Source organism: Castor canadensis, chromosome 1, assembly GCF_047511655.1.
Source record: "Castor canadensis chromosome 1, mCasCan1.hap1v2, whole genome shotgun sequence".
NCBI classification, from domain to species: domain Eukaryota; kingdom Metazoa; phylum Chordata; class Mammalia; order Rodentia; family Castoridae; genus Castor; species Castor canadensis.
In genome coordinates, this window is record NC_133386.1 from 194,620,396 (window position 1) to 194,635,219 (window position 14,824).

Genomic DNA, 14,824 nt, shown 5'->3' on the forward strand with positions numbered 1-14,824 from the left:
GTAGCAGAACATTTTTATGTGTGTGTCTGTGAAGTTGTTTCCAAAAGAGTTTTCAATTTGAACCTGTAGTCTTACTAAAGAAGGTCTTCCCTCACTTGAAGGCTCACTTGAATAGAGCAAAGGCATGGAAAGGGTCGATCTTCCTTCCTCTTCTGTGACTGAAATATCTATCTCTCTCTTTCTCTTGATGTCAGAGTTGCTAGCTCTCAGGTCCTTGGTCTCCAAGATGTTCACTAATCACACTTGACTCCTTAATTCTCAGGTCTTTGGACACAGAATGAACTACATTACCTGCCTTGTAGGTTCTTCATCTTGCAGAAAGCACATCGTGGGTCTTCTTGGCTACTGCAATCATGAATTGATCCCCACAATAAAGCTATACACGTCCTATTGATTCCGTTTCGCTAGATAACCCAGACTAATAGAAGAATTTTTAAGAATCATAATTCGACATTTACCTTTGGTTTTTGAGTGTACTTTTTTTGTACTATTTAATATTTCATTTCCTGCTATTCTAACAGTCCTAATCTGAGGAAAAACATGATATGCTATTAAATGAAAATACGTGATTCTTCTTTGTACATTTTAATAAGAGATATATAAATCTGTCACCTATTAGTGAAATTACTCCTCTTTTGTCTCATATTAATATGAATTAATATTTCTGTTTCCCTGAGATATTTAAACTGCTGACATGTTCATGATTTAATTTTCAAAGAGTTAAAATAGCCAAACTACCAGATAAGTGGAGGAAAAGAATTTCTACTACATTCATATATTACTACTATATAAAAGTTCCCTGAGCATCCCATAGTGGTATACCTTTTCTTTCTGCAAATGCTGACCATTAGACATTAGATGATTTATACTCCCTATTGCCTTTTACTTCACTCCATAGTCACTGGTCTTCTAGCAATTTCTTCACAACTCCAACTATGCTCATTGCCTTTTACTTGCTATCCTGAGAGGATTACTCTAATCAGATGGGTACCACTTAGTGAATCATAAAATAAATTAAATATGCTATTAATTAAAGGTTTCGTATCTGGTTATATTTGTGAAGTTACTGCTCTTTTGTGTCTGGTTATATCTTCCTATTTCCCTTTTATAAGGACACATGGGATTGCCTTTAGGGCATGTATGGATAATCTTCACTACATTTCATTCTTAAAATCCTTCACCTTGCCAGCCATATCTGTATAGTCCTTCTGTGCAAGATGGAGAGATATTAAAAGATTTCAGAAGTCAACACATGACTCTTTTGAGGGACACTAGTGATACTGCAAGATGTGATATGTCAATCTCTCTGTGAACTATTTTGAAAATTTTCTATCAATTGAGAACAATTTTGAAACTAAATAACCAGAAAAACAATTGTGAAAACTTCCAACAGGAGAAATTTCATCATAAATTTGGAAGCAAATATTAATGTTATGTTACACTACTTCGCAAGTACCATAATGAGCACCTTACACATGCACAGTCAAGGATGTTAAATCCTCCTTTGTAGACTGCTGAGAAATTACACATGGAGCCACATTCAATGCTTAGGTTTGTGTATTATTGAGCTGGCTGAGGATCAAAATTAAAAGCATGGATACGCTGCATTACACTAGCATATCAACTGCAACTCATGCTTACTGCTAACAAATAATGTCTTGTGTATATACTACACGGAAATTTTTGTTTAATTCGTATGTATGAAGTAATTAAAATATAAATATGAAACAATTGGTTTAATATTTAATTTCTTTTGTGCTTTATTAAATAGTTCCCATTTGATGTGTCACTTGCCATTTTGTGAGACATCAATTCTAGGCAAAAATTGTGTGCTTGACGTGACAAGCTCCTTGATGGGATTTTATTATTCTATTTTCATACACATATATAGAGTACTTCAATCATATTCACACCCCATAACCATCTCCCTTTGCTCTTCCCCCTCCTATTATAAGTCTGGGATCTTATATTAATTTATAATATCTGATTAAAAATTTCATGCAATGAGAATGTTCTTATTTTAATTTTTTAAATGATAAAGTATAGTACAAAATAAATAATTTTTATAGTTACATATTACTACAAACATGCAAACTGCTTATAAATTATACTGAGAAAGCAATAATGAACACCTTCTTTTCAGCAAATGTTTTGGTATTGTTAATGTTGATCTTTCACTATTTTTCTTTACCTGAGTTACATTCTTGTCACTTTCACAGTTGTTTACTCCTCTTCTTTTTTACTGATTTCCTTACAACTCCAATTATACTCTTGTTCCGTTTGAGAAATGTTCTTACTCCATTCAGGTATTTGCTCAAATGTTACCCTTTCATGAAGTCTTTCCTTGTTCACATTTATAAAGTAGTCATCTTCATTCATAACCTAAACTGTCTTTTCAACCTATATTCTTCATAGTTCTTACTAACCTTTACCTACTATTTATTTGTCTCTTGTTTCTGATTTATCTTTCCCAAATGGAATGTAAACTCCACAAGAGAAGTGACCTTACCCACTTTGTTCAAACATAGTTGTGGGTACCTAAATAGACGTCTGTTTCACAGAAATTGATTCACAATCACTATCTGTTAAATGAATAAATGAAATAATTGAGCTTTGGGTTTACTTGCACCAATATATTGAACCTTTGACTCACTGTTAGAAGAGTGAATCATGCATAATAATGACCACTAGATCAGTATTCAGTGCATTTCAAGAGACAGTGCTAGCTTTTTTCTACATTCTCACCTTTAGAAAAAATGATTTCCTGGAAATCCCATCATCAAAGAGATTATTTCAAATCTTTTAATAATTTATGAGTTCAAAAGTTTAGGTTTCTGATTGGAAATTTGGAGAAAAATTTCAAAGAAGAAGATGAAGAGTGTCACAAAGGACTGAATAAAAATGTTTGCCTAGCTTTATATGGAGTCAAAACAACTGAATGTAAAGTGACCACTTCATGAACAATTTTTAGTATCATTATAAAGTAAGGTACTATAAAGCAATGGAATGACAGAGTAGTGTCACACAAAGCAGCAAAAATAACCTTTTCAGACATGAAGTTGACGCCAGGTACAGGAAAGTACACAATTGTCTTTGGATTTTTGTTGAGTTTCTCTATCCTTTATCCCTTTTCTATAGTTTGTTTCATTAATTTTCTTTCTTCTGTTACTTTAAGTTTTCACTTGTTCATATTATTTCTTTAAGGTTTAATAGAGAAATCCCTTCAGCTTCTTCTTCTTCTTTCTTTTTTTCAATAAACAGTAATTTTGCTGTCAACCAACCATCCAAGGCCTTGCTCCCCACCGTTAAGCCTTCAATGGGTGTCAGAGGCTGCTTTATTGATGATAGCATTCCTCAGAGCACCTTTGACATCCTTGTTCCTAAGAGTGTAAATCAAAGGGTTGAGTAAGGGAGTGACAAAGGTGTAGACCAGGGCGATTTGGCGGTCCTCGTCCTCCGAGGTGCTAGACCGGGGCCTCAAGTAGACCAGGCTGCAACAGCCATACTGGAGCAAGACCACGATGAGGTGAGAAGAACAGGTGGAGAAGGCTCTTTGACGACCCTCTGCAGAACTGATGCGCAGGATGGCGGAGGCAATGAACACGTAGGAGACACAGATAAGCAGGAAGGGGACGGTCAGCACCAGGATGCCCACAACATAGAGGATGGCCTGGTGCACACGGATGTCCGCACAGGCCAGGCGCAGGACTGGGGGCACGTCGCACAGAAAGTGGTTGATTTCCTGGCGGTGCCCACAGAAGGGCAGCATGAAGATCAAGGCTGTGAGCTGCAGGGAGAGGAAGACGGCCAGCCCCACGGAGCCCACGACCATCTGGACACACAGCTTCTGGGTCATGATGAGGCTGTAGTGCAGCGGGTGGCAGATGGCCACGTATCGATCATAGGCCATGACTGCCAAGAGAAAACAGTCAGTGCTGCCAAGGGTGACAAAGAAGAACATTTGAGCCCCACAACCTGCCAGTGGAATGGGCTTCTGGGTCCCCAAAATGTTGGAAAGCATCAAGGGCACCACAACAGAGGTGTAGCAGATTTCCAGGAAAGACAGATGGGACAGAAAGAAATACATTGGTGTGCGGAGGGAGCGGTGTGTGCACACCACCCAGATGATGGCAGTGTTGCCACAAAGGATCATCAGGTAGAGGAGGAAGAAGAGGAGGAAGAGGAGCACCTGGAACTCAGGGACAGCTGTGAACACACAGAACACAAACACAGTGGGGTGGGATTGGTTGAGCATAGGGTTCCAATCCAACATGTCTCCTGTGAAAAGAAACAGGAAGGGTGAGCCCTCATTGACTGAGATCCTTCATGGCCTGTGTAAGAGCAGGGTTGTCAAAGTTAAGTTTTGATTGGAATGACCTATTTGGTATTCATTTTCCAACTGTAGTGCTTGGGCCTAAATTCACAATTAAATATCTGGCATATTCTTCCCTGAAAAGTTCATGAATGGGGTGGATACTCACCTGAAGACAAGGTTCTTGTGACAAAACATGTAGATGCTGTTGGTGAAATGTCTTTTTTTCATTTTGGTGTCTTAAATCCAATGGACAAGAGGTAGCACTTTGCTTTCATGTAAAGAAAACTTACAAATAATGGTACCTATTCCTACATTAAATAAATTGGTGAATTGTTTATGTTTTTTGTTAAGTGTTTTTATTGAAATGTAGCATACATGCAGAAGAGTTCACAGATCCTAAGTATTCACCTTGATTTGTTTATATTATTGTGCAATAAATACACAAGTATTACCACTATCAAGGCTAAGAAATAGAGTAATCACAATAATGTAAAATTGTACTTCGTATCTCTTCTCAGTCTTTATCCCTCATGAAACTAGCCATACATTTGACTTTTATCACTGAAAGTTAGTTTAACAATATTGCAATGTGCATATGAAATATTAAGGTATGTATTGTATCGTCCCTTGCTTCAACATCATGTCTACAAAGGTTATTCTTGCTGCTTTGTGTGGAAAGAAATACTTTGTTTCCTTTGTTCTGTAATACCCCACTTTATCGCTATACTATAATTTATTCATGAGGTATTCACTTTATATCCAATTGTTTTGACTCTATATAAAACTGATGTAACATTTTTTTATTCTAATCCTTTTGGGTATGTATTCTTTTCTTTTTCTTTTTTTTTGGTGGAACTAGGGTTTTTCTTTTTTTTGGTGGTACTGGGGTTTGAACTCAAGGCTTCATGCTTGCTAGGCAAGTTTCTAGCACTTGAGCCACTCCACCACCACTGATATGTATTCTTAATGTATTTCTTCTTATTTGAAAATTTTATCTAAATTTCCAAGTAGGAACCCAGACTTTTGTACTTGGTCAGATTAGCATGAAAGAGAATTGAACAGTCAGGTTAGAATTAAAGTGTAGCTCCCCAAAATAAGAAGCTAGACATTGATCTACCATTTGATCCAGCAATACCACTCTTGGGGATATACCCAAAAGACTGTGACACAGGTTACTCCAGAGGCACCTGCACACCCGTTTATTACAGCACTATTCACAATAGCCAAGTTATGGAAACAGCCAAAATGCCCCAGCACTGATGAATGGATTAAGAAAATGTGGTATCTATACACAATGGAATTTTATGCAGCCATGAAGAAGAACGAAATGTTATCATTCGCTGGTAAATGGATGGAATTGGAGAACATCATTCTGAGTGAGGTTAGCCTGGCCCAAAAGACCAAAAATCGTATGTTCTCCCTCATATGTGGACATTAGATCAAGGGCAAACACAACAAGGGGATTGGACTTTGAGCACATGATAAAAGCGAGAGCACACAAGGGAGGGGTGAGGATAGGTAAGACACCTAAAAAACTAGCTAGCATTTGCTGCCCTTAACACAGAGAAACTAAAGCAGATACCTTAAAAACAACTGAGGCCAATAGGAAAAGGGGACCAGGAACTAGAGAAAAGGTTAGATCAAAAAGAATTAACCTAGAAGGTAACACCCACGCACAGGAAATCAATGTGAGTCAATGCCCTGTATAGCTGTCCTTATCTCAACCAACAAAAACCCTTGTTCCTTCCTATTATTGCTTATACTCTCTCTACAACAAAATTAGAAATAAGGGCAAAATAGTTTCTGCTGGGTATTGAGGGGGTAGGCGGGAGAGGGAGGGGGCGGAGTGGGTGGTAAGGGAGGGGGTGGGGGCAGGGGGGAGAAATGACCCAAGCCTTGTATGCACATATGAATAATAAAAGAAAAAAAAGAAGTGGCAGTAAGGATACTAAAAATTCAGTAGCAGGATTAAATTATACATTAGAACTACCAAGAGTTTTATAAGGATCTGAGAATGGAAATATATAAATTAAGCACTTTCAGGTTGGATTACAGGTTTATTTTTAATAGGAAAAACCTAACAGAAACAATAGAACAATATTGGATAGCTTAAAGAAAAAGAAATTGTTGTTAAAAAATTCTATACCTGGCCTTAGTGATTTGTGTTCTAAAGCAGCAGAAAGGTTTTCTGTGATTGATGAGGGCTTAGGAAATATATAATATCATAAATATAAATAAAACAATCCCTTCACAAGACCCTGGGTTGTTGGGTGCTTGATCAGAAAAATAGGTATAGTGTGTGTGGAGGGGCACTAGTGGGAGGGAGAAGGGTGAATGAAAGAGATGAAGGTGAGGGTGTATGGTAGATGGACTTCATGTACTTATATGAAATAGAACAAAGAAATCTCTGGTGATTGCTTTAAAGTGGGGTGGGGAAAGGGTTGTTGGGGAGAAAGGATGGGTGATCTGACCAAAGTACAACATAAGCCTAATTGGAACTGTCACTATGAATCTCCGCTCCCCCCATAATTAATATATCTTAATTAAAACTTTTCCTAATAAAAAAGAATCACCAAGAATAATTCTTGTAATAATGTAAATTTCAAAAAAAAAAATAAAATAATTATGCATATTTAAAATCACAATTTGTATAATTGGGAAACTGACAGTGGGGGATAGGAGAAATGAAAAGTATGCCAATGTCCTCAATCTCTATAAAAAGATTCAAGAGATATTTTCTTTAGAATGGCCAAGTAAAGAAATATCTACCCAAACATATTTCAGAGTAACTTTAAATACTGTAAAACCGAGCATCTTCATTCTAAATAGTCAGATGACTTTTCCAAAATTGTTAGTGCTGGTGGCTCATGCCCACAGACCTAGGTACTTGGGACACTGAGATTGTGAGGATCTCAGTTTGAAGCCAGACCATGAAAATAGTTCATGAGACCCCATCTCCAAAGTAAAGAGAACAAAATGGACAGGAGGTGAGGCCCAAGTGGTAGAGCTCCTGTTGTGCAAGCACAAAGCCCTGAGTTCAAACCCTAGTCCCAACTATGTCCCCCCAAAAAATAGAATACCGAGACCAAAAGACTGAAAATAAAAGAAAATGTGAGCAAGCATGCAAGAACAAAATAGGTTAAAATAAGCTGAGAAAAATAGCTACTTCACTGATAAAAACAAATTTAAATGCAGCTTATGTTCTGCTAAAGATAAAACATTCACGTCAGAAAAAAACATTCCTACTGAAGACAAATGTAGTGACATGCACTGGTTAGCATAGCTTTTGTTTAGCATATGTTTTATGTTCTAACCAATGCAATGAGCTGGATAAAAGATACAGAATACTTGTCTAACTGAAAACATAGTAGAATCAATTGAAAAAACTAGAATCAGTAAGAATCTTATTGGGGTGATCAGTCCAAATGAAATGTGGTAGAGAGCCTCTTTGCTGATCTTCACTTAACCAATGTGTCAGGTCAACCAGCCTTCCTCATCTGCCATGCATGGACAGCACACTGCCAGCATCTTGCCCAGGACACACTGAGCACAGAGACCTGTAGCGTTCTCTCCAGCATGACTGGGTGTTCCTGCATCATACACACTCTTGTGTTATATGCCCGTAACTCTGCTGGATTTCTCTCAGGTCTCGTTATATCATCTGCATTCTTTTTTTGTAATAATGTAATCTTATTATTACAAAATCTAGTAAGATGTTGTGATACAAATGTATTTAATGAAAATTAACAACTGAATGCTTGAGAAATACTTGATAATTGAAAGTTGTTAAAAATTGTTGTGGATTACAGTGTGACCAGACTGCTACACAAGGCCAGGAGAGAAAGTGGGAAAAGTTTTTGTAGCTTTATAATCATATCTGCCAAGAATATGATTTTTCACTCCATATCAAATTGATACAGGATGCATGCACAAAAGGCTTAGATTTCAGATAACATAAAATCAAAGTAAATCCCAGTCTAAGGTTGATGAATAAATGCCGTTTGTATGATTTAAGTTAAGGTAAAATTGTTAGGCTTTGGATCAAGGGATTTTCTTTTTTTTTTTAACTTTTTCTTATTAAATCAGGGATACAGTTAGAATAAGTCCTTTGCCTAAAAGCAGACAAAATGAAAAGAAGAATGAATAATAACATGTCAGTGGATAAACTTAAATAAAATATAAATGTATTGGAAACATCACCCTGTATTGCATAAACATGGACAATTGGTACATGTCAGTTTAAACTAAAATTTAAAAAATAAGTAAGGCTCTTTGAATAAAATTACTAAGCTTTGTACTTGTGTTCCTGGAAGGAAAAAAATCAGTACTTTATTGTTAACTGAATAATGTATGAATTCTATGCAATTGCTATCAAAATTCCTAGAAGAGCTGTCAGTGAAAAGATGAAAGAATATTAAGAAAAATGGGAGCTGCAGGGAGCAAAGCTGATATTACAAGAGATATCTGAGAAATATCACAAATAATTAAATGCTTAAAATATATTGTATCATCAATCAAGATGGGATTCATAGAGCATCAGATACCAGGCACAATAGAACAAAGAGGATCACTAATAATAGCTCATTTCTAGTCCATGTTTGGTGCCAGACATTATCCTATGCACTGCACATTTATTAACTAACTTCATAATGGCCCTCTGTAAGGGGCTCTTATATATATTTTACAGACGAGAAAATTGAGGCTCAGAGAAGTTAAGTAATATGTGCAAGATCACACTAGCATGTGTTGCAATGGGAATTTAAATGTAGATAGGACTAGTGCTAGAGACTTCTGTCCTAAATTTACTATGTGGTTTCTATTATGTGCATCAGTTATATTATCTGTAAAATGGAACAGGAAGTACAAGCACTTTCTTCTTCAGTTTGTTGTGAGATTTGAATGAGTTATTCTGTGAAAGTACTCAGAACAGTCCTGGCACAGAGAACACATTCAATGGACCTCAACTACCATTACTAATTTCAAGTCAATTCCAAAGGATCAATTTCCTAACATGGCATTAGGATGATGGAGTGATCATTTATGACAATTCTCTAATGCTTACACTTGAATTTATTTCTCAGGGACTTAATATTAAACATTTTGAAAAGTGAAAGAAAATTAAAAGGTAATACAGACGAAAAAAATTTTTAGACCTCAGGATGTAGAAACACTTGTCACCAAGTTATCAAAGGGTAGAGTCCATAAAAACATTTATATTTTGAAATGATAGAAATCTAAAAATTCTATGGGTGAAAAATATGATAAGCAAATTGAATAGCAAATAAACTTCTAAAATTTAGCAGAAAATAAGTCTTCCATTGGAAAAAAAATAATGAAAATTCAAAAAAGAAATATGCAAAAGCAAACAAATATTTACAAATTTTATTAGTAATCAAGTGAATATAAAACTACACAAAGTGGGATAGTACTTACTCTTTACAAACTGATGGTAATGGAAAAAACCTAATTCTTGGTGTTGTTACTGTTGCAAGGATGGGTACATTCCCAAATATCCTAGTGGAAGTATAAATTGCAGAAAATACTTGTGTAGTGCAATTTCGTAATGAGTAATGAAAGACTTGAAGAAATGCATACAGTTCATTTCAGCAATATTGCTTTCAGGAGTTTATTTTTATAAACTCACTATGTGAATTAAATTGTTCACAGGGGTGTTTGTCACAGTTTGCATCATGATGATGCAAAATTGTCACCTACATACCTGCAGTAGAATAATGCTTATTCACTGTGGCCTATTCATGGGATGCAATGCTGTGAATAATTAAAAATTTACATTGTAAGAAAATATTTAACAAGATTGAGAGACCCTTGAAAAAGTAGATTGCAAGACAGCATTATATTAGAACCTCATTAAAACAATTATATCCATAAAAATAAGGAATTTACCTGAAGGTATTAACAGTTGACATTGCTGGGTAGATGGGGTTGCAGATCTTTCTGTTTATGGCCTGTGCCATAGAATGACTTAAAAATCTTCCTTTATTCTTTATACCAAACAGCAAAGGATTAGAAAGGGGGGACAGTTGAGTTTTGAAGACAAGGATTGTTAAGTCAGTTAGATACGTTCTGAACCTCAGGTTCCTCACTTGTGACTTCACTTTTCACACTATTCATGTTATATGATATTGCTTGGTTCCAGTGTGTGATTGGTGAGGTGAATGTAGAGGTTTGTAAAAATTTATAAAGATTAAATGTTTGAAATATGTAATGTTACTGAAGCTAACAGGGGTCTGTCGAGTGAATGCACTGACCCTTCTGCTTCTCTCTCACCATTATGTACCTCTTGGATATTTGAACTTTAGTTATTATTTTTCTGGAGTGGAGAATGAGGTTTCTCCAGGGCTGCATCTTCCCATACCATGCAGTTTCCTCCCTAAATATTGAATAATAAGAAAAAAAGTATAAAAGAAAGGGAAAAAGAATAACACAAAATAGAAGGGTGATTCCAGTAAAATAATTGTAGTTATATAGCATCAAAACCAAACAAGATAGAACTTGACTTGGGAAAGCTTTTTAAAGTGGTTCTGTGTACTTAGCCTGGCTAGGTGGCATGTACTTATAATCCCTGCATTTGGGAAGCTGAAGTAGGAAAATCATTAGTTTGAGGCCAGCCTGGCCACATAACAATATCCCTTGACAAAAAATTGATTCTGTGGTATTGGGAGCCTGATGTCTGATGAGACAAGTCATTGAGGTTGACTAGCAGGGAGAAATAGTACATATATTTAAGATAGAAAAATCCCACATAAATCAGAATATAGTTACAAATTGTGCTTTTCTTTTTTTGCATGTATTAAAATGAAAAAAAATTGAACAGTGTTTATTACTGTTCTTTTATCTTTATTACTCAAGATGGAAAAATGTAAGTGTGGCAATCTTTTTAGAAATGTTTTTGCTAATATATAATAGCTGTACAGGGGATTTCATTGTGACATTCCCATATATACTTACAATGTACTCTGGAGTGGTTTTCTTTACAATGGTCACTTTCCAAGGCTTTTGATTGACTGTAGTGATTTTGCCTCATTCAAACCATTTCTGGAGCTACTTTGGAGTTATTTTCTAAATATATCAGTTGCGATACATTCACACTTGAATGATACATTAATGTTTTTTCTTTTCTTTCCCTTCTTCCCTCCCTCCTTCCCTCCCCTTTTCTCTCTCTCCCTCTTTCCTTTCTTTCATTCTTCCCCTCCTCTCTTGTCTTTCTTTCTTTCCTTCCTTCCTTCCTTCTTTCTTTCTTTCTTTCTTTCTTCTTTCCTTTCTATCTCCCTCTCTCTCCTTCCTTTCTTTCTCTCTCTCCACTCCCTCTCTTTCTCTCTGTCTTTCTTTCTCCCTCCCTTCCTCCCTCCATGTGTGTGTGTCTCTCTCTCCTCTCTCTCTCTCTTTCTTTCGTGGTACCAAACTAAAGCTTAAGCCATGTCCCCGGTACTTTTATTTTTTAGTTATTTTTCAGGTAGGGGCTAGTGTTTTTGCCCAGGGCTTGCCGTAGATTGTGATCTTTGTACTTATGGCTTCCATATAGCTGGGGTTATAGACATGATACATTGCACCCAACTTTTTGATTGAGATGGGGTCTCACTAACTTCTTGCCTGGTCTACCTAGAACTATGATCCTCCCTATCTCTACTTCTCCAGTAGCTGGGATTGCAGATGTGTACCACCATGCCCAGTGAAACATACATATTTTAAAGAAACATATATGAACCAATAATTTTCAATAAAGTTTACCAATTTGTAAACTTCCATTATTTCAAACAAGAAGAACTGCCAGAGTAATTATCTTGTTTCTTATCTCAGCCTGTATCACTCAGGTATAATTGAAATCAACTGGAATTAAAAAATCCAAGTTGAAATACTCTTGAGTGTATGACTTGCTCTTTAGAAATATCCTCTTGTCAACTGCATTAAACTATAAACCACATTACAATATTTATTTTATCTGCTCTAACAAGACTATCTAAAGAGGACTTTGAAAAATCTCCCAAGCCAGCTTCAGATTGCATTTGATTTGCCAAATGATTAATAATGAAACATCAGTGAGATTTCTGTGTGTATCCTATTCTGGCCTCGGCAGTATGAGGAGGGCTGGCATTCTGGTTCTATCCTCCAGAAATTCACAGTTGACTTGCAGATATAAGATGTGAGCAAGAAGTGCAAGTTTACAGGTGCCAATGGCAGATGGGGCCAGCAGAGTGGATATGGTCAATAAAGGTGGGGAGATACAGAGCAGGTGGACGTTGTGAGCAAGGGCCAGGTGGAGAGACCATGTTTGGATTTTCATTTACCAGTTCTATATGTGAATCTTCCTAGTCACCCATAAGTTATATAGCTTAAGGTAACTCCATGAATACAGTTGAAGAACCCAGAGCTGACCAGCTCCACAAAGGTCAGCTAGACCACTACTCATTGTACTTATGAGTTAACTTCTTGTTGTTGCTTTGCCCTTAATGTGAGCAGATTGCTCTGAGTCAGAAATGCCTCTGTATTGATTATTACACTTTAATTCTTGAAGGGAACTTCTAAAACATTTTTGATTTTCCTGATTTTTAAATCACTTTTTCTCAGAATTTGGATTTTGGAACAACAATGTTTTTTGAGAAAAGCTGAGAGGGAATTCTCACATAGGAACACTATTCCCACCACTGTGACTGGCCTGTGGTGGTATCCACCCATTAAACTGCCAGAAGAGATGTGTACATTCACTGTCACACAAACCAATGACATTTATGTCATGTACTCTGTCTTCACAGTGGTTATTGTTTACTAGTAGGGACATATAATGAATCAATTATATTGTCTGATAAAAAACATTTTAATAAAATACCAAGGAGAGATGACATAAGTAGAGTAAGATTACATACTGGGTGAGTATTTTTGTGTAAGGCAAGCTATACTAAATACAGGCTCACATGCACAAAAGGTTGCATGAAGGGAGTGAATGAAAAGAAATAGAATTTCGAAAGCAGTGGAGGAAAGCTAAAGTGGCTTTGCATATTCTGTCTTCTATTTGTGCTATCTAGAGGCTACTTCGTTATGAAGGGACCATTGTTTGCTCACAGGCAATATATTTCTGCCCCATGATGTGATTCATGATATGGTGATATTCCAATGCCCCAATTGCAGAAAATAATAATTTCCATGGAACTCTCACAAGAAGAGAATAATTTTTCATTAAGGAGAAGCTTTCCCATGTTCATTGGACCATTATTCACAATAGCCAAGATGCAAAATTAACCTAAGCATCCACAAAGAGATGAACTAATAAATAAAATGTGCCGTACATACACAGTGGGATGCTACTCAGCCTTAAAAACAAGTAAATACTACCTTTTGGAATCATATTAATGAAATTGGATAATATTATGTTATAAGAAATAAGCAAGACACAGAAGGAAAAATACCACAGGCTCTCACATATGTGAGTGTAAAACCATTAAATTCATATAAACGCTTTACTCATAGTGAGTAAAATGATTACAGAGACTGTCATGTAGCAGGATTGGGAAGAGGTTGGTCAAAGGATGCAACATTTCAGTTAGACAGGAGCAATAAGTTCTATAGGTGTTCTGTAAATCATGGTGACTACAGTTAATAACACTATATTGTATATTCAAAAATTGCAAAGAAAATAGATCTTAAGTGTTTTCAACAAAAACTAGTACCTGAAGTAATTCATATGTTAAGTAGTTGATTTGGCCATTGAACAATGAATAGCTATTTCAAAACACCATGTTGTGCAACATTAATATATATGAATTTTAACATTAATTAAAAAGTAAATTAAAGAAAAAAGGAAAAAATAGAAAAAGAAAAGGATGAATTCACTGTGTTTCCCTTCAATTTGTACAGGAAGATAGATGGAGGACCCTAATTCAAGTTGAAAGGATCAACAAGCCCTCAGGGTCTTCTTTTCAGTGTAGTAATGTTTTACCCTCTTCCAAGTTAATTTTTTTGTATGACTTGGAACATTCAATCAGGAATGGAAAGAGGCACAGAAATACAGTTGCAAACTTCTCTTTTGCTGGCACTGAGGACAATGCCTGACACAAGGTCTACAAATCATTGATTCCTTACATTCTGCTGTGACTCGGCCTGTCACCCAGGGGGTTTTATTCTCCTCCATCATTTACTTGGAGGCAAGCATTTTTAATATGCTGTTTAATCTGTGAATGTCCCCTGAGTAAGTAACACTTCTAGTTCTTCTCTTTAGCCCCATGTGAAATCATCTTAAAAAATTAAATTTCATGAAAAGAAGTTCTAAGGGAAAAAAGAAGGAACCAAAAGACAAAGTTCTAAACTAGAAGAAAATACAAAAAGTGAGTTGGAGCTGTGACGGTGGGAAGTTTATGAGCCACATAAATCTACATGAACCTCCGACTTTATTTTTTTTAGAAATTTTCACTTATCTGATTATAAGAACACAATCTTAAGAAAACTTGAAAAATGTACTAATAAATAAAGAAAAAATTTAAGAATCCATAGTCATAC

The 14,824-nt window shown here is 36.0% G+C and overlaps 1 protein-coding gene across 1 annotated transcript; it reads right to left on the reverse strand.

Moving 5' to 3' along the window:
- Positions 1-3,313: 3,313 nt before the first annotated feature.
- On the reverse strand, positions 3,314-4,273 carry LOC109679786 (olfactory receptor 10Q1-like). The gene has a single exon (XM_020154862.1). The coding sequence runs from the start codon at positions 4,271-4,273 to the stop codon at positions 3,314-3,316; it is 960 nt and encodes a 319-aa protein (XP_020010451.1).
- Positions 4,274-14,824: the final 10,551 nt, after the last annotated feature.

What these genes read in the sequence shown, in the direction of transcription:
- LOC109679786 (XM_020154862.1), bottom strand. Translation starts at nt 4,273, where the DNA reads ATGTTGGATTGGAACCCTATGCTCAACCAATCCCACCCCACTGTGTTT.